Source organism: Gymnoscopelus braueri, assembly GCF_963280865.1.
Source record: "Gymnoscopelus braueri genome assembly, chromosome: 7".
NCBI classification, from domain to species: Eukaryota; Metazoa; Chordata; class Actinopteri; order Myctophiformes; family Myctophidae; genus Gymnoscopelus; species Gymnoscopelus braueri.
This window is the reverse complement of record NC_137608.1, coordinates 29,742,589-29,766,929: the sequence shown is the minus strand read 5'-3', so window position 1 is coordinate 29,766,929 and position 24,341 is coordinate 29,742,589. Positions and strand designations below refer to the sequence as shown.

The 24,341-nt window shown below is 42.6% G+C and overlaps 1 protein-coding gene across 1 annotated transcript in view; it reads right to left on the bottom strand.

The window, feature by feature from the left end:
- LOC308088057 (protein prune homolog 2-like) overlaps positions 1-21,568 on the bottom strand; it is a 28,213-nt gene extending 6,645 nt beyond the window's left edge. The window contains exons 1-10 of the mRNA XM_080432403.1: positions 21,204-21,568; positions 19,949-19,999; positions 18,896-19,348; positions 9,660-9,742; positions 8,146-8,358; positions 7,547-7,717; positions 4,718-4,817; positions 4,308-4,439; positions 1,287-1,373; positions 748-846 (exon numbers count right to left, since the gene is read on the bottom strand). Of these exons, the coding sequence (XP_080288529.1) occupies positions 748-846; positions 1,287-1,373; positions 4,308-4,439; positions 4,718-4,817; positions 7,547-7,717; positions 8,146-8,358; positions 9,660-9,742; positions 18,896-19,348; positions 19,949-19,999; positions 21,204-21,421 (1,607 nt within the window). The 5' untranslated portion in view covers positions 21,422-21,568. The remainder of the gene's footprint in view (positions 1-747; positions 847-1,286; positions 1,374-4,307; positions 4,440-4,717; positions 4,818-7,546; positions 7,718-8,145; positions 8,359-9,659; positions 9,743-18,895; positions 19,349-19,948; positions 20,000-21,203) is intronic.
- Positions 21,569-24,341: the final 2,773 nt, after the last annotated feature.

The following is a 24,341-nucleotide window of genomic DNA, read 5'->3' as shown; positions in this document are numbered from 1 at the left end:
CTGCTATTTTCAACACACGCTACCGAAGTACTATAAGTTAAGCATTACAGTTATTAACTCCAAAATGTGTTCGAATTTTACCATTACAGGCAAAGCAGACTTCAGGGATCACCTTCCTACACAGTGCAACATTACAACTGTTAAAGGGATATTTCACTTTCAAAAAAACTTTGGGTCATTTTATCGTCTACTCAGGCTTTTGTGAGCCCCCCAGACTGCTTTTAAGTTGCTTGATTCAGTATTTAGATATTTGATATGCATTTCATTTATTTTTTATATTTTTTTCCGAAAATGAAAAAAAAATTATACAATAAAAACAATTTATAAAATAAATGAATAAAGTAATCAAAAAAATACGGCCCCCTCGCGTATTAGGAGGGCAGGATGAGTCTGCAGAACCAAGGACGGGTGTTTTTGATGAATCTAACATGTTAAAAATGGAGTTTGAAGTTATAATGGGGTTGTATACAGTAGGAAGGGGGCGTGTCTGATAAAATGAATATCAAATATCTAAATACTGAATCAAGCAACTTCAAAACTGTCTGGGGGGCTCACGAAAGCTTGAGTGGACGATAAAATGACCCAAAGTTTTTTTTAAAGTGAAATATCCCTTTAAAGAGCATCAAAATATACATAAACCACTGTGTTCATCGTGACAATATGCACATTTCTGATACTTATTTTCCTAGGACCTAAGATTTCAGCCTCAAAGACATAAACAAACGTGCAAAGCATAGCCTGACTCACTTGACTATGCTGGGTGGAATATGGATGTACTCCATTGGGATCATTCCTTGTAGCTCTGCCAGACTGTTCACATACTTGATCTTGCTGCTGAACTTTGAGCTGAAGAGGTGGGAGTAGGATGTAGGACCAGAAAGAAAGAAAGGATTGAATGTGAGAAATTTCATGCTGTCAACGTTACGGATGAATATAGCTCACAAGGGCGTTGCAATGCGACACGTTGTGAACACACTGTAATTTGTAATTCTTTTGTAAATAGTTTTTGTACGTTTTATTTGTTTAAAATGTTTTTGTATAATGACGTAGCCAAAATAGGGACGCTAGAATTAATGTGGTCAACATTAGGTTAGCCAATATTTAAAAAATGTTTTGTGTAAACACTATTCAATTGAAAACACATACTTGTGTCGAGGGACATGTCGCACAAAGTCGCTGCAGCATGAGTCATACTTTACTGTTACTTAGAAAGTTGCATTGGATAAGATACTATTGGATAGTGTCAGCTACATTAAAATGTGACTATGCAAGTATAATGGTAAAACCTTATGAAGGGTCTGGTGATTCCCAGCACTGTCCGTATGAACCAGGAAGGGTGGACGATGATGAATGACTTAAGATCTTTCTTCAGCCTATGAGAACAATAACACAAGAGAATAAAAAAGTTGAAGTGAGTGTATGGTCTTCTTGCCTACACTCTGAACAAGAACAAGAAATAAGACAAGCATACAGAGAGTATATCAATATGAGGTCAAACTAGAAAAAGTGCTCCTCGGAGCACAGGTCTCCGCCAGGTCAGGTAGGTTATCGGCCTGTTATAGCGCCACCATGAGGCTGATTTGAAAATTTTCAAGTGGCATTTCTTCCTCTGCCTAGTGGGAATGTGCGTGTGCAATTTTATGGAAATGGCAAGCTGCGTTCATGATTTGAGGCAGTTTGTTCAAAACGGACCAATCCTGCAAACTTTGGAAGCCAACCTTAGCCAATGAGGATGGAATATGGGAAATCGGACAGATCCTGGTTGATCACATGACTATAGAGATACTTTGTACTGATTTGCATGACGTTTGGTTAAAAGCTGTAGGAGTACTGGGAAAAAATGGGTTTTGCACAAATCGGCCTCCTGGTGGCGCTATGACAGGCCCATGTGAAAAACGTGGGGCAGAGGTTCTGAATTGGCATCCAGGGAGTGGGTGTGCACAGTTTCGCAGCGACTGGGCCAACGGTGCCGGAGATTAGCTGCTAACGGACGGACAGGACGGACACACGGACGGACACACGGACGGACACACGGACGGACGTACGGACGGACAGGGGGTAAAACATACTCTCTCGCTATGCCTTTCGGCCTGGCGGAGACAATAAAAGCATTATGTCAGAAAAGAGTAGAGAAGGACCACAGTGAAAAAATGGTGCAGGAAAAGAGCAAAACCAGAAGGCATGATCTATTTGCTACCATGGCAAAGGAGGGCAGAACTGGACAAGTAAAGCTGGTCGTTGTTAGTTGAGAGACAGTGTTTCAAAGTGTCCACTAATGACAATAACAACTATAATAACACTCAACAACAATAATAATAATAATAATAATAATAATAATAATAATTGTAATAATAATAATAATAATAATAATAATAATAATAAAGCTTTATTTATATAGCACCTTTCGAAACAAAGTTACAAAGTGCTTCACTGAGATAAAATACATCATACAGTACAGTATCATAATCCCTCCATCTACAGCCTGGGACCTCCTCCAACATAAAAGTTATCTCATCTCTGATCAAAGTTAGGTGCCTTCGCATTAAACTATTGTGACAATGCATTTAATCTCTCAATATTCCTTGTTTATACTTGACGTTTGCGTGAGAAGCATTTAAGAAGTGTAGAGAATGTCTTTTTTCCATTGTTGTTACAACAGAGAATTTGACTACCGTGCCAACCAAAATGGTTTAGCAGCTGGTAGAACTTGATCTCCTTCTGTCCTCAAGTAAACACTCACCTTTGCCGCTAAGACAAGTGGCCCTTTTGCGATGGAAGCACTGTCTGTACTGATGAGACCCAATTATTATTATCCAAAACAATTAGGATTTTTGTGGCTCAGTAGTGCAGACATACTATTGTTTTAAAATATGCAGCACATTGGAATAGACCATATGACACATTAGGAGTCCATTAATATACATTTAGGGCTAGGCCAATGTGTTTTTGGTAAAATGATTATTTTGCATGTCCGTGGCAAAAGTGAAATATTGATGAAAATGTCCATCACAAGCTGCCCCTGTACAAGACTAATTATGACATTCTACCATATACATTGTTACTTGACGCGAACGTCGAAAAAAGACATTCACTCGTTTACGTTCACTCGTGCACGGAAACAGTACTGACCGAGACCACCTCAAATCGGTTCAGTAATTTTCTGAACAATTTGAGGTGGTTTCGGTCAGTACTGTTCCTGATTCAGTGTGAGGGAATGAACTGCCAGTTCAGAGAGTGACGACGTGGAATGCTGGAAATAGTACTGGAACGAACTGGTGAACAAATCTTTTAGTGAACTGTACTGAATGATTCGGTACACTGTAAAGAACGATAATTCCCATTCCCATCACTATTTGTTTTGTCACTTGATTGATTCATACTCGAGTGAGGGCGTCACGTGACAAAAGAACAAATCTACAAGCTTACAACGCATCACGCTGGCTCATGTTGTGAGCTTGTAGGTCTGTTCTTTTTATCATGTGACGTGCGGTATACATTAGGCTGCAATCACGTAGCCCGTTCGGCGCAAAACTACTTTATCATGTTGCATATTTCATGTAATGTTAGACATGTTTTGGAATATGTTTTTGATTAACAAAATCATTAGCCCAATTTTTCGAATTCAATTCTTTTTCCAGGAAGTTCATGACCATGGGATTTGTTTTACATTTTCTGCCGGGAGATGCTACAGTATTTCTCCTTCAAAAAAGTGTGAAGTGCTGTAGTTAGTTTCAGTCTGAAATAGGCCCTGAAATAAATGATCTCCTCAAAAAAGGTGTATGTATGAGCAAGCACATGCAATTTGATATGGGCACATTTCCTACTAATGATGACTCAACCAGGTAAACCGGTACAGGTACGGTTTTCCTTGAAATTCTAACTCCCAAGTTAGAATTTCTTGTCATCCGACTTCCAAGTAACTGACAACATTGATGCGTCATCATACATCATCCTGTTTCTCAACTAGTGGTCGATAAAATAAAATATAATACAAATCTTCACTTTCCTACATTACTAAATGCATGGTCAGGGACCACATGCAATACCTTCACGGACCACCAGTGGTCCACGGACCACCAGTTGAAAATCCATGCGCTATGGCATCTTGACTCCATATTATATAGATGTGACTCTAGTATGATATTATATAGATAGAACAAGTCCAAAGGTAAACAACATAATAACAATACAAGGTGTAATTGTACCATAATTCCCCCTCAATGAATGCTGTAATAACATAATTATAACAGTATGTTCATTGTGTGTGCGTGTGTGTGTGTGTGTGTGTGTGTGTGTGCGTGCGTTACCTCCTGTCTATCATTTGGTAGCACTTTTTCATCCAGCCAAACCCAGGCATCCTCCTACGAGGTGTAGCACCATTCAGGTAAACAATCATGTAGTCTTCGGCCACCATTAACTCCAGAGTACTGATCACATATCTAATATAAGCGAACACACACACACAAACGAACACACACAATAACACGCACGCGCGCACACACACACACACACACACACACACACACACACACACACACACACACACACACACACACACACACGAACACGAACACGAACACGAACACGAACACGAACACACACACACACACACACACACACACACACACACACACGTGAAAACTCAAATATTTTGTTGTTAGTTGTTAGTATTTGTCCGTATGTATTTTTTAAAGGCACTGGCAGCTGTGTTACTCACAGGAAAAGGTTTTCCATAACATAATGGTAATTATCACAGTCACTGTCTGGTAGGAAGCAGGCTGCAAACACAATGATGGCGTTCTTGTCATCATAGTAGCCTGGAAACATGGACACAATGGGTGATCACAATGTGCTTGTGTGTGTCTGAGAGTGAGAGCAAGAGAGAGGGAAAGAGAGTGAACTACTTACCCACTTAGTAAATAGTTAGGGAAAGTTAGCCCAATGTTTTGACCAATCTGGAAAATAAATGCTTACCAATAGCTTTCTTCACAAATGTGTTCATGTTCTACTATCACCTCTCAATTTGTTCCAACCGAACTCCCTTGGTAAACTTTGTGGGAGCCAATTGAATCAAAATTGGGGCCTGGGCAAAAAAAAATTGGCCAATAAATATGATTTTGTGGGGTGTCAAATTATAGGTTTTCAGGGGTCCTGAATCCATTCCGATTAGTTTTTAGTAAAAAAATTACTCCTGGCCATAAAATCGGCCATGCCTACTTTTCAGGGGGCCTATCCATCAAATTGGGGTGGCTGTAATTGTCACTTATTGAGCGGTATGTTTTGATTCTTGCGGTTCTTGAAAAGTTAAATACAGATATCTCCATTTTCTTCTGTTGTGTTTAGTTTACGTAATTTGCTAAATTAGCTAATTATTGGCCAAAAACTGGAAATCGCCATAATGTTGCTTCTAAATTACTTAGAAAGGCAATCCAAGAGTCTAAGTCCACGTTTGTGATGTCCAGAAATTAATCTATTACCATGGTGCAGTCGGGCAACCTCTCCTCAGTAGCATAATTTCCATCAATTACTCTAAAATACGAAAAAATTGGAAATTACTGCATTTTTCACTTTTCACTTCCAACTATGTTTACATGTCCAGACATTATTACCTTACCATAACTAAATCCTGCGACCCTTTGTCATCAGCATAATTGGCATAAACGATGTAATAAATAAGCTGAAACCAGGAAATAGCTACGTGGCTGCTTCACAGTGAGTGTTGACCTGCTATGCGCAGCCAAGAGCAGCTCATGACAACACTCAAGGAACTGCCCAGCCAGGAGAGCATTAGTGATGACTTTGGCAATGCTGATCAGCAACCACAAAAGGCCACTACTACCGTGGAAGATGACACACCATTGGGGAAAGTTTCAGCCTAACAGTTCCTGTCAAACAGCTTTTTTCATAGTCACTCTCCATAGCTCGCATGAGTAGTAGTACGCTTTACCGAGCCATGTGGCCCATAGGGCAGAGGCGTGAGTGGGCTTGATGTACTGTACAAGTAGGCTACATCTTTACTGAAGGAGGCCACACGGAAGAGACTCCAGGTTGGCCAGTCTCCAACTACTACCGTGTGGAAGATGACACACCATTGGGGAAAGTTCCAGCCTAACAGTTAAAACAACACCTGTCAAACAGCTTTTTTCATAGTCACTCTCCATACAGTAGCTCGCACAAGTAGTAGTACGCCTTGCCGAGCCATGTGGCCCATAGGGCAGAAGCCTGAGTCAGTTTGAAGTACAAGTACATCCCCTGGACATGGCGCAAGTACGTCGCAGGGACTTACCTCCAATCACTTTCTTGATTTCTTATGTCTTATTTGTGCATAATTTATGCATGTTATGCTAATGAGGAAAGGTTTCATGACTGCACCATGGTAATCGATTAATTTCTGGACAGCACAAACATGGACTTAAGCCCTATTCGCACAAGACTAGTATTATGTGGGGACCTCTGGTAATTTAGAAATTACCCCCCGACAGCTGTGTTTTTTTTTTCCAAAAGTAAAAGTACTCATTATGCAGACATCTTCCATTTCATGTTTTCAAAATGTATAAAATCATTTGAAAATAGCAGATCTATAAGCTCACAACACGCTTGTAGATCGAAGTCGAATATTTTAAATCTGGAAAGTAACTAGTAACTAAACTTGTCCAATAATTGTAGTGGAGTAGAACTAAAAGTATTGAAAATTACTATTAAAAAAATCCTCAAAATTGTACTTAAGTACAGTACTTGAGTAAATGTACTTATTTACTTTCCACCACTGGTTTACAGCGTGCCTTATTTGTACTTGTCACGTGGCGGTGTCGCACACCGAAAATAGGAGATCTGCAAGACCAGAATGCATGGCGGATGCAACGCTTTGTGGGTTTGTAGGTCTGCTGTGAGGAAGAAGCAGCAGCCAACAACACAGTCAGGCCTCTCTCTCTCTCTCTCTCTCTCATATATCTTGGATCCAAATATTGTACTATTACGCCACTACATTTATTTAAAAACGTTTTAAAGTTACTAGTTACTTTGTAGATTTAGATTATCGGCTAAGAACTGAAAGACATTTTTGATTTTGTGGATGAAGAGCACATGACGCTTTACAGGCACGTACCAGCACGGTGGCTCTGTTTGTGGCCAGCTGTCAAACGGCATAATGACTGCTGGCCTGCTGTCAGAAGTAAGGTGCCCATCAGCACTTTGTATGTTTTTCGCTTTAACGCTTTTTTTAAATGATGCAGTACTTGAAGTTGAGGGGAACTGTCTGTGAGCTGTTCGAGCTCATGACCAATGTAAGACTGAAACAGTCAAAGGGGATCAGCTTTTTCTAATGTTTTTTTTTTACCTAAAATATTTTTTTCCCTCAACACTCCCCTGCCAATTGTTGTAGGTCTGCGTTCAGAGCATTAGCAATGAGGAATGGAGCTTAGACCTACCGATGCTTCAAAAGGTAAAAAAGGCAAAAATCGGTTAGAGGCGATAAAGTAATTAGTGCAGTTAAAATACTGCCCAACACTGTGTGTATGGGTGTGCGTGCGTGCTAGCATGTGTGTACCTCCGTGTGAGATGACTCTTTGATAAGGCTCAATGCACTTCATATCAATGCGATGCTCCTGCTCTCCAATCACTATGCTCCTCCACAGCCTGCTGTCACTGCGCTCCTCAGATGCATCTAATTCCAGGACGGCGTCACTCCTTCCTGCTCCTGCACATGGCTCCAACTCTCCTGTTGGTGACAAGCAGTTAAAGTGAAAGCTTACATGCCGTATGATGCATGTACTGTTTGAAAAAGTGGTATAATATTCACAACTCTGCTTCAGTGGTCAGTTTAATCCTGACAGGGAATGCACAGGTTTTGACCAGAACACATGCCACTGGGATTATCGTGAATGTAAGTTTAGTGGTGAATTGAGGAATGTCTAACAATTGGGGAGTTGCCATACGGATGTAGTCTCCTTGCATTTACCTATTAAATGCACTGCTGTTGCATGTATGTCATGTCTAACATTTTTGGACAATTTCATCCATGTTAACATTTGTTACATGTGATTGACAGTGTGAGAATGGTCTTCTGTTTGTATAGCCATGGAAGACGAGTGTGCCAGTTTGTGAGCATGACATGATTTTGTGTGTCTTTCTAGGTGCATGTCTGACCTTGTCCATTGAACTCAAGGGACTCAGCCTCATCAGGTGTGTCCAGGTCATCTATATTGAGATCCAGCTCATCCCCTGTGTCATCTCCTGTGTCCAGCGCATCGTCGGAGAGGAGGGACCCTTCACTACGGTCCAATGACACATTCATGGGAGGGGCTGACAGCTTCTTTCTTTGGTTGGACCCTCCTGACAGATCAAGGGTGGAGGGTGGATCTAGGCAGGGTAATATAGACACGATAACATTATATGCATTGATCTGTTGTTGGGAGTCAGGGCCTATAATGAGTCACATGTAGTAAGTGTAGTAATCAGCTTGGGTGCAATGAAATGGTGTTAGTTTGGTCTTGAAATGAAAAATATGAAGAGGCTCTATACTAAGGTGTTAATGGAATATTGTGGAATATTTCAACATTATAGATTATATTTAGATGCCAGGCCCCACTCCTAATTCTCAGTTCTTCTGGACAGATCTACAAATTAAGGCTCTGGAAACACTAAATCATAACCAGTGTTTAAATTACACTCCAGTGTGAGTATGATTGTAGTAGAGTACCAGAAAAGAATGAGTGATATTTTATTTTTAAGAGAACTTCAGCTTTCATTGCTGCTCGGCATTTGCTGTCTTTCCATCACTGCTCATCTGTCAAGCAATTTCTTTGTTTCATTTCCTGGATTAATGAAGAATCAAGTGCTTGGAAAGTGTTTATCTGTCATTTGAGCACAAAAACTATTTATGTTTTTGGTGGTACGCTACATGGAAAATTGGCTGATGGTGACAGACACTCGCCCATATGCAGTGTTGCAATGTTGAATTGGAACGTGGTTGCACTACAGGTCACACAATGGACAATTGATATGCATCTAGGCTCATTCCTATGTTAATCCACCTGGTGTAAGTCACTTTGTTGAGGTGTGAAAAGTCGTTTTAAATCTATGCGTGTGTCTGCGCGTGCTCCTGGTCAAATAGGTTCCTGCACAGCGAGCAAGGCCGTCCCATGAGCAATGCAACCCTGCCCATATGGATATATGGATTAAATGCCTGAGTTCATTTTTATTTTTTTCAAGAATGAGAGATCGAATGTGTTGATCGTTTGTTTGGATTAGGCACAGTGGGTCCACAATGCGCTGCCCCCCCCCCCCCCCCCCCCCCCCCCAAATAACAAAATCACCTGTGCTGCTCGCCTGCTCGCTGTAAATCTACCGGGCGCAACGGATAAGACCAGGTCAAAGCTGGTCTTAAGTTGAGGCACAGGGTCTGTGGGGAAGATAGCTTTGTGCCTAGACCACGCCTCATTACACGCAGAAACTTGGCACACATCGTATCGTACCGAGACTGTCTCTCCACCCAACATATTTCATATGTATGGGTGGAGAGATAGTCTCTTCACTCAGAGAACAAAGGTTACAGCGTAACCAAACGTTATCTAGACAATCTACAGCACAAAGCAGTTGCGCGTGGGGAAGATATGATAACGCCGCTGCAATGCCAAGCATTTTCTGTATGTTGATGTTACCTGCTCTGTTATCCATCTCGTCTTCATCATTGGAGGCCGTCTTTGTCACCATTCCTGCTGCACCATCTTCCTGTTGAAAGGACCTGCCAAGAGGCACAGTAATACAATAATGAGCGACCAAATAAACCAGCATCGCTATTGCTACCACAATCAAGGGCACGACTACGCACAGTATTGGAATGAATAAAACAAAGAAAAGCATTTAAAAAACACTGTCACATGTTTCCCTTTCCATCGGATGAGGAGTGTTTTGATATATGGAGATACAAAAAAACACATGGAGATAAATGTGCATGGAAGTGACAGAAAGAGACAGAGAAACTCACTGCTTCCTTCCCAGACCTGCACGTGTGGGATGGTGAGACAATGCCAAGCAGTGTTGCTGACCCTCTCCCCACTCCCAGCCACTGCAGCCAGCCCCTCTAACAAACCCTTATTAGCATAGGGGCTGCTACTGTAACAATGGAGAAATGCAGCACAAAGAAACACACACACACACACACACACACACACACACACACACACACACACACACACACACACACACACACACACCAGTACTTTGCAACACTTTTTATACCTTAATGACAAGGACCCCTACCTTGATTTTTTTCCACTACAAATTCACTTGGCCACTTGATTCTAAGCAACAGTTCCACACACGCATGTGACTAAACACATGCGCACACACAAACACTACTGTAACACTTGCCCACAGGGGAAGGGGGTCGCTTATCCCTCTGGCACTACAAAGAGTAGGCGGGTCATTAGATTTACAAATTGGGACAAAACAAATACCCATAATGCAATTGGAATAGTAGAACGTTGCAGTACGCGCAGACACACATGCACAGGCACCAAATGTACACACGCACCACAGGACGCTGTCAATGGGACTATTGTCTGTCCAGTTCAAAACTTGTTGTGTAACTTTGGAGTGCTTGTTGCCATTTGAATTGAATTTGAATAAGTAGCCTAATATAAATGTTATACTTCACAGAGAGACAAAGGAAAAGGAGAAGAGAGAGACAAAGGAAAACTGAAGTATAAAGATAAATATATATATAAGTATAAGTATAAAAATAGATCTCCTTCTCTGGATCTCAAAACAAAGGGTGACAGGGCCTTTGCAGTGGTTGCCCCACTCTGTGTGGGAGCAACCACCCAACCAACCGAAAATGCTGAGTCTGTCGAAGGTTTTAAGAGCATGTTATTTGTTTCGTAAGCATTTTGTCCCATGAAGTTTTACCTGACTCACATAGGTCAATGCTTTGTTTTAATCCTTGTTGTATTGTATTATTATTTTTTATTTTTACTATAATACCCTGTTTGTAATTGCTAATCTGGTTTATATTGTGTTCCATTGTACAGCACTTTGTAACATTGTTTCGAAAGGTGCTTTATAATTTTTTTTACTTACTTACTTACTTCAGTGGTGTAGTGGGAGGTATACGGAGGTATATGCCACACTGTATATCCACTTCTATTTGAGTTGGCAAGTATAGTATCATCATCATACCATTCAATACCAATAAAGACAACTACACAATACTTACTTTCAGTCATGAATCATGATATAGACATAGCCTGGTAAACCCTCCCTCCGGAAATCTCATTTGTAATTTATTTCAGGAGTGAGTCTGGCATGATCGCCCATTCGGCAATTTTGGCTGTGGGCTGGAGTTGGGCGGGAGTAATACCGTTGACTGACAACCCCTTCAGCCAATCAGCAGTGTTCCCCTTCAGCCAGTGCATTTTTACCACCTCCAGACTAATGTGACGCAACGGGACTTTTGAGACGGCCATGCCCAAAATAGGTTGCCTTATTCGGATACATGCGTGTCACTGCCCGCCCCTGCCGGTTCTCTGATTAAAAAAAAAAAAATAGGCTCTGTCATGATTAATTGACCACATATATGAAGTTAAACAACAAAATTCTATCCAAACGATATCTTAAAAGTAAATTCCGTGCCTCAAAATAGAAGTTTGAGAGCGTTTTGAAGTTTAAAAGAGAGTAGAAAACACTGCGGTCAAAAAAGATGGCTGCCGTTTGTTTTTGGTCGGCTGCACTCAGGCTGCACTCGGTTCCATTCGGGCTCACTCGAACTCGCCACCTGATTGGCCAACTTTTGCTGTCAATCACAGAACGATGAGCGACGACGCTGATAGGCTCGTCCATTTGGTGAACGGGCTAGAAACGCCCAGACAAGCCTTCAGGCCAGACTCCTTCCATGAAATCAAATGGAAATGAGATTTTCCGGAGGGAGGGGCTTTACCAGGCTAGATATAGACATACCTATAGTTATGTTTATCCTTTACGAAATCAGAAATGTATTCTGTGTGCAAGTTATTAATGTTTACGTGAACAGTGGATGAACGCATTCTGCTTGGTTGGTCTTTTCAGAACAATACAAAAAATCCCACTGTCCCCAGTGTAGGAATTATAAAGCAAACATTACCAGAAGTCAAGTGACTTGGCAATAACGACTGGCCCAATAGTATATACTGTACGAAAAAGTTGACAATTTAACATTTTTGAGTACACGATAACTTGGCCTATTGTGAATTGTACTTCCATGTACTGTTTCCATGTCTTTTCTAAATAAAGCATTCAATCAATCAAACCACCATGAATTACTTGGGATAAATTAGAGTACACTCATTTCAGATACCCTACACCACTGTTCTACTGCATCGTTTCACATCATTAGCACGCATGAGGAAATGTTTCAGATACTGCCATGTGGTAAGTGGCTACGTAGCCACAGAGTTCCTGGCAGTTGGCTGCTAAATAACGACTTCCTTTCTTTTGTTCTGAGCTACTTCAGCCAGTCAGGCTTATGAACGACCAGAGCAGGACAAAGCGTAAACTCCGGAGTCCGGACACATTGAAATATAGAAAAATGGCTGTGCTGTTTTCACACATGAACTGGGAGCCACACCAGCCCATCAAAACCACAATATTACTAAGTCAAGTCCATTCATACCACCATATCAGTGGTGGAAAAAGTACTCAACTTCTTTACTTAAGTAAAAGTACCAATACTGCAATATAGAAATACTCTGTTACAAGTAAAAGTCCAGAATTCAAAATCTACTTGAGTAAAAGTACAAAAGTATTGGCATCAAAATGTAATTAAAGTACTAAAAGTAAAAGTACTAAAAAAATAGCAGATTTACAAGCTCACAACGCGTCGCGATGCGACGCGTTGTGAGCTTGTAGATCGGCTATTTTCAAATAGCCTATGTATAAAATAGGGCTAAAGTGGTTCATGTATGTTTCATAATATCATCATTTATATCTAAAAAGTAACTAGTAACTTGTAGTGGAGTAAAAGTACAATATTTGCCTCTGAGATGTAGTGGAGTAGAAGTAAAAGTATTGGAAATTGGACATACTCAAGTAAAGTACAAATACCTCAAAATTTTACTTAAGTACAGTACTTGAGTACATGTACTTAGTTACTTTCCACCACTGCACCATAACATTCTATTTTGATAGAAAATCAAGACTCCCAGTCTTCAACAAAATATTCCAAAGCATGTGCTGTTAATACATAATTTCTGATGTAGCAAACCATACGTTTACACTCAACTGCTGTACAACCCTGATAAAACAAACACTTAAGTAATGTGTACATACTGTCACTCACACATAGACATATTAGGAGATATAGCCCGCAAACAAATAACATATCTGTACTTTTATGAACAGCTCAGGTGTGGCTTAACATGTGCAAGACACACCTTTACTTCATACAATGTAGTCAATGTAGGTCTTATCATAAATTACTTTCTTATTTACATAATAAGAAATGTGGCAATACAGAACCAACTTTCAAAAGGATAGACAAAAGAAAGCTTGAGAGCTTCCTGTGTGAAGTTTGTGGTCTTGTGGTTTGTGGTGTGAGTGTGAGTGTGAGTGTGAGTGTGAGTGTGAGTGTGAGTGTGAGTGTGTGTGTGTGTGTGTGTGTGTGTGTGTGTGTGTGTGTGTGTGTGTGTGTGTGTGTGTGTGTGTGTGTGTGTGTGTGTGTGTGTGTGTGTAAAAACAGAAACTAAATAGAGCAGTTTTGTTTCACAGCCCTGCAGGGTATGCTTGGAGAGTGGTGAGGTGACAGTTATAGGATGAAGAACAGAAAGTTATTTGTACTTGTATTATCAATCGAAAGTTTGTGTTGTAAATGAGAAGGGACCTTGGCAGACCCTTTTTCCCCCCTCTCCACTCCAAATCTCTTAATCGAAAATAGCTACAAATCTACAATCGATTGTACTGTGGGAACCCAAGCAAGGGCTTTGAAGGCATACAGTAACAGCGAGTCAACACCCGCTCGTATGCCGGTTCATGAAAGGAGCCCGCCATCTCCTTCCGGTATCTAAAACCTTATTCCCGACATGGGATTTAGCTGTGGTACTGGATTCACTGGAGTGCACTAGTTTCGCTGACAATAACATTCGGGTGGTCATGAAACCTAACCCGGCTTTCGTAGCAAAGAACCCTCTTATTAAGTGCGTTCCTGTTGAATTGGAGGCGTTTCCCCTTCTCGTTTTGCTTCTCTGTGCCCTGTCAGGGCGCTGAGCATGTATATTGAAAGGTCTAAGATTCTCAGAAAGTCGGAACAGTTGTTTGTCTCAAGGGCCAAGCAGTATGCTGGAAAACCCATAACTAAACAAAGGCTCTCCCACTGGATAGTGAAGGCCATACAAATATCATACTCTAGCAGGTGGACTGCAGCCACCAGAGGGGCTGTGTGCACATTCCACTAGAGGGATATCGACATCCTGGGCCCTTTTTAAAGGGATCACTATTCAGGATATCTGTGCGGCGGCAAGCTGGTCTTTACCCTTGACCTCCCGAGATTTTATAGACTGGATGTGACTGCACCGCCCCTGGCGCATGCAGTCCTCAGTGTGGGTTCCGGACAAGGGGGTAACCCCATAGGCTGACAGGTCAGGACTTCGACAGTACGGCAGTCCCTTATGTAACACAAAGGGGGTGGTACCCTGCTGACATGGCCTGGTGTGACCTTGCCAATACATTGTCTGGAAGTGTATAATAAATGCTTCTGTGATCACGCCAGGGCGCGCTCTCCCATAAGCGAGACATCTCGCTCATAATACTCAAATAACCAGGGTTATGTTCGTAACCTATAGTTTTCCTCTGTAGTCCTTTATGGGATACGTTGAGCATGTAAAAGTGAGTGTCGGACAGCTCATAATCTTAATGGTAAATAGGTGTTCTAATGGGATCGTGGGCATATGTGATTGGAGAGTGAATAAGCCTAAGACTGGCTCGACTTCCGTGCCTGCCCGAGCTACCAGGATGCTCCATTTGCAGAATGAGCAAAAAAAATGTTGGGGTGATTTGATCGGGACATCCCTATCCCTGCTGGATTTATCATTGAATATGTCATGGGATTGAGATACCAATCTCTCTCCATCTCCTATGATTTGTACACGCACACTAGGGGTGGGACGATATATCGATATATCGCGATACTTTCTCCCGCGATAAATAATCGATATCCTGCCGAAAAATATCGATATAAAAATATCTATATTAAAAAAAAGAAGAAAAAAAGAAAACTTTTTTTTTTTTTTTTTTTAAGTTTGTTTAACTTTTGTGTAATGATGATTTTGAACTGTTTGGTGCTATTTTATGTGTTTATGAATTGAATACAAGGACTATCGTGATATATTGTTGGTGAATTTTCATGCAATATATCGTGATATCGCAATATATCGATATTTTCAGATATCGTGATATATCGTTGGTGAAATTTCTTGCAATATATATCGAATATCGTGATATCGCAATATATCGAACATCGTCGAATATCGTGATATATATTGTTATCGTGGGCCTAATATCGTGATATATATCGTATCGTGAGGTACCCATATCGTCCCACCCTTAACGCACACGCACACACACACACACACACACACACACACACACACACACACACACACACACACACACACACACACACAAGGTCTCTTTCCTGAGGCTATGCTGGCATAGTCTGCCACCTTGTCCTACTTGCCATTACTTTTCTGTCTCATGTACGATTGACAGTGAAACTTGTACGTATCTGTAATGACATTGCAAAGCTTACTCTCATGAAGGACTGCAAAGTGAGTGTGGGGCAGTGAAAACCCGACACTCAGTCACACGAACAAGAGAACACTGACCAATGTATACCTGCAAATCAGTGAGATGCTACTTACAGTGCTCATGTGCAAGTGCGTACGTGTTGAATGTCTATCCCAGGGGTTCTCCCACATTTTCAACTTGTTCGTGAGAACATGAGATTGCCATTCAACCATGTTTTCTTCCTCATATTTCCGCTCATAGGGTATTTCCCCTGTATGTTCCCTTCAAGTAACACTGGGTGTGACTTTTTTAAACGTGCCAGTTTCCTTAACTTATTTATCAATTAATCATCTCCACACCCACATTCCACTGCACATACAGTACGTGACAAATACATCTTCTTGAATCTTGACTCCATCAGATCTTGCATGTGTGCCCGTCTGTACACAACTAATCTGCAACATCATACTGTATGATACCAGCAGACCAACAACTTCAATTCTTGAACTTCATGTCATTTTTGTGAATTAACAATTGAAAAGCAACCGTCTCTCCAGGCTATGGGATATGCCTCCCACAAGGCCATGGACAAGAGCACCTGTCTGTCTGTTTGACTTACGGGATCTGCTACTGATTAAACAAATACAGTCACTTTGATTAGTATACCGGTAGGTACACTAATCAAAGTGATAACATGCACCAACAACCCCATATCACGTAAGTCTTAATGTCCACATTCAACTCAGTCCGAGCTGTCTGTAGCCACTGTGACAAAGCCAAATCTAATATAGCCTAAGCATGCTGGATTTGAAAATAACATGCTTGGGGTGATTTGATGGGACATCCCTGTTGAATTCAACCTATTCAATCCGGGTTGAAAATCTGTGTTATTTTAGATTTGAGCTATAAACATTATTTTCTACTTGGCAAAAATAGCAGATATACAAGCTCATAGCGCGGTACCGAGTGTCGCGCTATGAGCTTGTAGATCTGCATTTTTTGCTTCTGGAGGTCTCTGCAACAAAATATTTTACAAATGTTCACTTTAAAAATATATGTTCAAATATTTGCAAAAATTTTAAGGATAAAAAAAATAGCAGATCTACAAGCTCATAGCACGGTACTCTGTGCCGCGCTATATGAGCTTGTATATCTGCAATTTTTTAATAGTCAAAGACATCTAAAATGACAGAGATGCTTTCCCGGATTGAATGGGTTAACATTAAATATGTCATGTGTATTTTTGAATTAAGAGACCAATCTGCTTCTTTTGTGTCTTTCTCCATATCATGCTGAGGTCTCCTTCCTGAGGCTATACTGGTATACTGGTATAGCACCTTTCAGATATAGCTGTGTACATTCCATCCGATCCTACATGACATTACGGTTCAGTTCCATGTACTATCAACTTGGTTAGCCATAATGTCAATGACATGACAATAGATGATCTGGTTTTATGTATGTGTCCATACAGTGCTGGCCTTCAACAATTATTGAGGATCTGCACACAGCATGGTAAAGACTTTGACATCAAATATAATGCTAAAAAAAAGTAACATCATGATCGTGAGAAGCAGAGAGGACAGGAAAGAATCCTTCCATGAACATTTTTGCCAAAGCAACAGCTAGGGAGCCACTGGAGAGGGGCTGCAGGTTGCCTGCCTACCCGGGCAATGATGTTCCACTTTAAAAGGCTTTATGCTGCCTCCTTTTGGCAAGAGACAGTATAGCAACTGTAATCTACAAATCCTCTGGAAAGCAACTAGAGCCGAGGTCAAAGCTTATACATTTAAAGTAATGTTAATATGAATGTATTTAATATCAGCGCTTTTACCTCTACTGAAATCATCAGCCTATGGTCACATATAAGAAAGAGGACAAGTTCACTAAAAGAGGAGGAGGCTACACCTTCTTCAGTACTGTTTACATGCATGCTAATTTTCATCATGTCCATCAAGGATGGCTATTGGGTTATGTTAACTACCTGATGCCTATACTACTCTTTATCAATCAGTCCAGGAGGTATACTTGATACACTTTGGGTCATATGAAAATGTTATGATTGTACAGTTGAAAGTAAAAAGAAAATGGCCCACAGTGGTGGGAAAAGTACTCAAATGTTTTACTTTAACATGAAAAGTATCAATACTGCAATATAGAAATACTCTGTTACAAGTAAATTTACTTGAGCAAAAGTACAAAAGTATAGGACTTTTTTTTCAAAATGCACTTAAAGTACAAAGTATTCATTACGCAGAATGTCCCAATGTCCCAAAATATTAGATCTACAAGCTCACAATGCGTCGCATCGCGACGCATTGTGAGCTGGTAGATCGGCTATTTTCAAATAGCCAAAATGTATATAGGGTTGAAGTGGTTAATGTATGTTTTGTAATAGTAATCAAAATCTACAAAGTAACTAGTAAGGGCGCGCTCCCACCAAGAGTTGGCTGGCCGCTGTTAAACGCAGGTTGTGCGCGGCCACAGTTTTTTGCAGCCAGCGGATTCTAAAAAACGGGAGTGTCGCGCCTGTCACTCACTTTCAGGAGCCTCCCCGTAGTAGCCCGCACCGCCTGCGCCAGCTTTGGGAATGTGCTGCGTTTGTGTAGGGCTGGTTAAGTCCCGGGAAAGACGCACTGTGATTGGCCAGTAGTCACTTTGAGTGGCAGTTGGGGCACACCGCCTGCTGCCTTGAGCACCATGTTGCTTCCTGAGTCTTGAGACAGTCCGCCTTCGACTCACCCGATTGGACAGAGGGAGAAAATCAGCGCCTGCCTCCAGCAGTTTTATGCTTCGTCGCGGAGAGCAGATAAACGCAAGGTCTGCGCGACAAGCGGAAAAATCTGCTCTTGCGTGAATCCACGCATTTACATTGACAATGCATTGGCAGATTCTGCAAACAGCGGCCAGCCAACTCTTGGTGGGAGCGCGCCCTAACTAAAGTTTTCAAATAAATGTAGTGGAGTAAAAGTATAATATTTGGATATTGAAAATACTCAAGTAAAGTACAAATACCTCAAAATTGTACTCAAGTACAGTACTTTAAGTAAATGTACTTAAGTTACTTTCCACCACTGATGGCCCTTATATGTGCCAAGTGTGCCTACTGATCATTGAGCACATGTCAGTGAAGTGACCTAACCTTGAGACGAAATGGGCATATCCGTCTGGAACATACTGAGCATGGTCTTCATTCTCACGGTGCAGATCTGATTGGTATAATGACTCTCCATCGTACTGGTGGTGGTGGGCGTGTTGAACAGAGTCTCTGGATCCGTAACCCCCCAAATCTTCTCTGTGATGCGGAACATCGGCCTCGTGTTGTCCTGGACCTGCTGAGCTGTACTCGGCGTCAACTCCAGTCTCAAAATAATCTCCGACCGGCTGTGATCCGTACCTGGCCGTCGTGGGCTCAGTCCCAAACTCTGCATAGACATCCGTGTTGTCCTGCTGGCTGTCACCTTTGGTTTCAAAGTAGACTGGACGGTCACTTTGGGTTTCAGTTCTCTGGTCAGGGTAGTGATAGTTGTAGCCATATTGGGTTTGGCCGTCAGTTGAGCTCTTGGTTGGCTTAGTTGATGTCACCTCTTGGAGTCTGAGGGACAAAAAGAGATGCATTCAGGTAAATCTAGAGGGGAAAACAAAACAAACAACCTTGCAGTGAACCTCATTTGAGTGCCTCCAGAAATGGAGGCATCTTGTTGAGTTGATTAACTCTTTGTAATGCTAAAATGTACTAAAATGTAAGGGTTGGCAATGATTTTTTCCATGGAATGGCAGACCATTTAACGTAATGTTTTGCTCTCATGTTTGCTTGATAGACAGGCTGGTGAAATACAGAAGATCAAGCGATTTGCCATTTATTTAAGAACAGTCACGAGTAACTGTTTATCCAAAAATAAACAGTGACAAACACATGGCATATAAACGTCCTTGATTCAAAAAAGAAAATAAACACTGTGTTACACCCTGTACTAATGCAGTTTAGTAGCAACACAGGCAAAATCTCTCCGCACAGGAAAACATGTACACAAATATGCACGAGCGCAACAAACACACACACACACACACACACACACACACACACACACACACACACACACACACACACACACACACACACACACACACACACACACACACACACACACACACACACACACACACACACACACACACACACACACACACACACCTTGTGAGGGAGCTAGGGGAGCTGTTTCCATTAGCTGTGGTGGGGCTCCAGCTGTAATGAGGCAGGTAATGCATATTTAATGAGGCGTAAACAGATTTATAAACACACAAAGGGCCACAGATCAAATCCGGATGCCATACATAAACACACACACACACACACACACACACACACACACACACACACACACACACACACACACACACACACACACACACACACACACACACACACACACACACACACACACACACACACACACACACACACACACACACACACACACACACACACACACACTCACTCTCTCTTTCTCTGTATCACAAACACAAAATTCCCTTGTCTTGCCCCTCCCAAACATTATGTTACTGCTTGATCAGAGGAGGTGTGTTGCAAGACCACATGGGTGCAATATTCACCACATGACCCTTTATCTTCCCATTATTGCACACACGCACACATGCATACACATATGTGCAGCCAACATCCTACCAGCCCTTGGGAGGGCCTTTTAGCTCAGTGTTTCCATAGTCTGTTCATCCATGCCAATACTCCAACACACTAACTAGTAACTACCATGTGTGTCATAAGAACTCTGAGGTCAATTTGCAATGTTGAAATATTGTTTTAAGTTTAACACATTGCATGCCAGTCGCGTAGATCTACGCGAACCTATTTAAAGCCGCAGCGTGCCAGTCGCGTAGATCTACGCGAACCGCCGATTCCCATGTTAAGTGCCCCAGGTGCACTTTCCGAATTTTTTTGATCCATTTCCGTTTCCGGTTTCCGGTCGGAAACGGAATTATTCGGGTTCCGGTTTTTTCGATCGTATCCGCTTCCTGTCTGGGATCCTGTTTAAAACTCGATTTTCTCTGGTTGTTGTTTTTCTCCTCGCTGATCACTGTTTACCGTTCATCGGCTGTAGCTTCAAGATGGCGGCACGGATTTGGAAACTGTTTTCGCTCGCCGTTTCTCACGGATCCGCTGTGTGTTTAGAACCAAATGAACGCGCACTTTTAACTTATTTAGCGAGGTCTGTGGCGACATGAAAAAAACTAAAAAACAACAATAAAACGCTGGCACTGGTGAGTACATTATGAGATTAAACTCTGGCATGGAATGTGTTAAGGGGAATTTCAGACTACTGCAATTTGTCACGTTCTAATGCTTAATTTGTGCTCTGTTGTACGACAACTTAAGCTTGTAGATTGGCTATTTTCTGGCATTCAACACCAGTGCAGTGCATTATACTTACCCATAACAGGCCGCTTCTTGAGAAACTTTGCCTCTCATTTGCTGTTCAGCTGACCACTCATCACAATCAAGTGCTGCCATTGGTTGCTCGGTTGAGTAATCCATTGTGTTCTGGTGCAGTTCACTGCGTGTCAGCACGCCAGTGGGCTCTGTGTGTGAAGAAGGCCCCAAACCAGCTTCCTCCTGTTCATCCTCCTCGTCCTGCTGTTCTTCTTCCATGAGATCTCCAGCAAATGGCAATCCAATGTCTCTCTCAGTAGTGAGGGCTGATTCACTTAGTGGGGTGCCAGTCAAAGAAGTGTTGAACGACAAAGAGCTGTTGGTGAGTACAGGAGATTGCAGTTCCGAGCTAATTTGAGGGATGCCGTGTCCCCTTAACTGACCATCCCAACCTTGGAGACCACCCAAAGAAGGAGGACGAGGGGGAGGTGTAGAGGGGGAGTGCCCGTCTTCATCTGAATCCTCCATTGAGATCTGTGAATGCACGTAAACCTCCTCTCTGGCTTTCAAGAAGTTATCTGATGGACATCTCAGAGATGATGAGACACTTCTCAGCACAACGTTAGATTGGTCATCATGGTTTCCCTCCTGCCCCTGGCTGTGACCTGTTGACCTAGTATCTGATTGGTGGAAACCTGCAACATCAAATTTTGATTGGGTGGTGTTGACAATCTCTGTCACAGTGTGATCTTGACTTTTATTATCAGCACCGGTTTGGCCATGATTGCTGGCTGTAATGGGTTGGGAGGAGCAGCTCAAAGCTGTGGTTAATTGATCTGGACTGGGAACAGCGGATGTAGCTTTTTCTAAGTATGTCTGGTTAGTGGTATATTTATCATAAGTGTTTTCGTTTGAATGTCTCATATCAATATTAGATTGGCTAGAGCTTTGTAATGTAGTTGGACAACAGGATAATTGATTCTCCCTCGCAGCAGAACTGAGTGGATCTGTGATCCCTTGTTTATGACCGTTTGGTTCTTTGCTCTCTTGGCACTGTCTGTGCAATGCCTGAATTTGCAGGAGTGTGGCAGCACATGAAAGCATGCTGAATGTTTCCATGGATCTCCCTTTTCCTCCTTCCCTCCGCCCACTCTCACCAACATGTGGTCTACAAACACTCTTTCTCTCTCTCTCGCTCTCTTTCACGGTCCCAGACACAATGATGTATTCCATCTCCAGGCCTGAAGAGGAATCTCCATCAGAGTTGGACCTGAGGTCATCTCTACTGCCTGGGGGAAGGCTGTCGGGGCTTGGTTTCAATCCATCTCTCTCCTCTCCAGAACTGGAGCTCAGAGACATGGCATCTGCGAGAGCAGCCTCCACATTTCCACTGGCTTCAGTGTGAGGATCCTCACTACTTTCAGTGGGCGGCCCATCATCAGGGCAGGTCATTTGACTTGTCCAATCAAGTGACCCATCATATTTCTTGGCATTGTCTGGGAGGCTGTCCCAGTTCACAAGGTGTAGGGACTCAGATACACTTTGAGTGACACTGGCCTCTCTCTGGCTTAAATGGTGACTTGCTGAAGTGTGTTGACCATGTACCAGGATGAATGGGGAATGCTGCACTATCTCCTGCCCTTCTTTATTGTCAAACTCCCTTTCAATAGAACTCCCCCCACTCCTGGTCACATGACCAAGTCTACCAGTTCCCTCAAACAGGAAAACTTGGCTGTCTTTTGTTTCATTATTTGCAATTATTGCTCTATAATCACTACATCCATCAGGCTTCTGGTATTGATCACTTTCCCCGTCTGTTTCCACAGGTTGAACCACAGCTATAAAAGGGCTAGATTGCTCTTCTATCTGTATAATGTCTCCTACAGAGCTGGCGTGGGTCTCAGGGGAGGAGGTTAAACTCCACGCCCCGGCTCCTACATTGTCATACTCAGAGGTGGAGGTGACCATGTTAGGGACTGGCATCGCCCAAGTGTCCAGGTAGGGCTGTTGGCCGGGGGGCTGATCATGTTGATTTTCTAATGTCACATGCTGAACAGACTGTTGAGGCTCCTCAGTCCATATGCCTTCCTCTCCCTCTATGATTATTTTGATACTCTCTTTGCCCACTTCCCCCTTACACCCCAGTGATTTATTTGCCTCCTCCACCCTCTTTTCCTTCTCCGCCTGCTCGCTCCCATGCGGCTCAGGAGCCTCGGTGGAGACGTCCCATGATCCCATGGGACCTATTCCCATTTCTGCTCCCTCAGGGCTCGTTAATGTGGAAGCACTGTCTTCTTGTATAGTGGTGTTCCACATCTGCATCCCTTCACTGACCGATTCTAACGGACTTTCCAATGAAGCCCCGCCCCCAAATCTAGAGGTTTGCCCGCAGAGAGAGTCGGAGTGTTCCGACAGGTTGTCAGTCTCAGGGGTGGTGACAGGTGACAGGCTGTCATCTCGGATGGTCATATTCCACATATCTAATGACTCGGGGTAAGAAGTAGTCGTTCCACTGTCAGATTTAATGAATCCCTTTTGGGCGGAGTAGGTCCAGAAGTCTAGAAGCTCAATTTGGCGGTCTCCTTTTCTTCCCTGCATACCGTCCTCATCTTCTTTTGAGGTCTCCGGTGTTAAAGTGCCCAACAGCTCCCTCTCTCTCACCAATGAGGACGTTTTGTCACTAGTTCCAAAGACACATGGTCTGCATTTCCAGTCTGTCTCCTCCTCCGGCGGTGTCAGCTGCAGATCGTCCATGGTAGCGGGGTTCCAGGCTTCAGTGAATCCAGAATCGGGGTTCCAGGTGTCGTAGGATTCTATGTGCTCAGTGATGAGACTGAGTTGAGGTTTGAGGCTCACATCTCTCTGGTGGTCTGCCTTTGACTTGACCATTCCGACCACTTTCTCTCCCTCTTTCACTTCTCCACCTGTGCCCTTTCTTTTAACACCGTCCACAGCGTTCCCTGAGCTCTCAGACCCAGCGGTCTCATTTTCATCTGAGGTCGAGCCCCCTCGTAAATCGTGGCCAAACTCATCCCAGGTCTCGGATAAGGAGGAGGAGACGCTCTCTTTATACTGCAGGCTCTGGATCCGTTCAGCTACATCCTCTGGGAAGAACATGGCATCGCTGCTGTCTGGTGGACAGCTACCAGCCAGGCTGTTTACTGGGGTCGGAGGAACCACAATGTCAATTGCCACATTC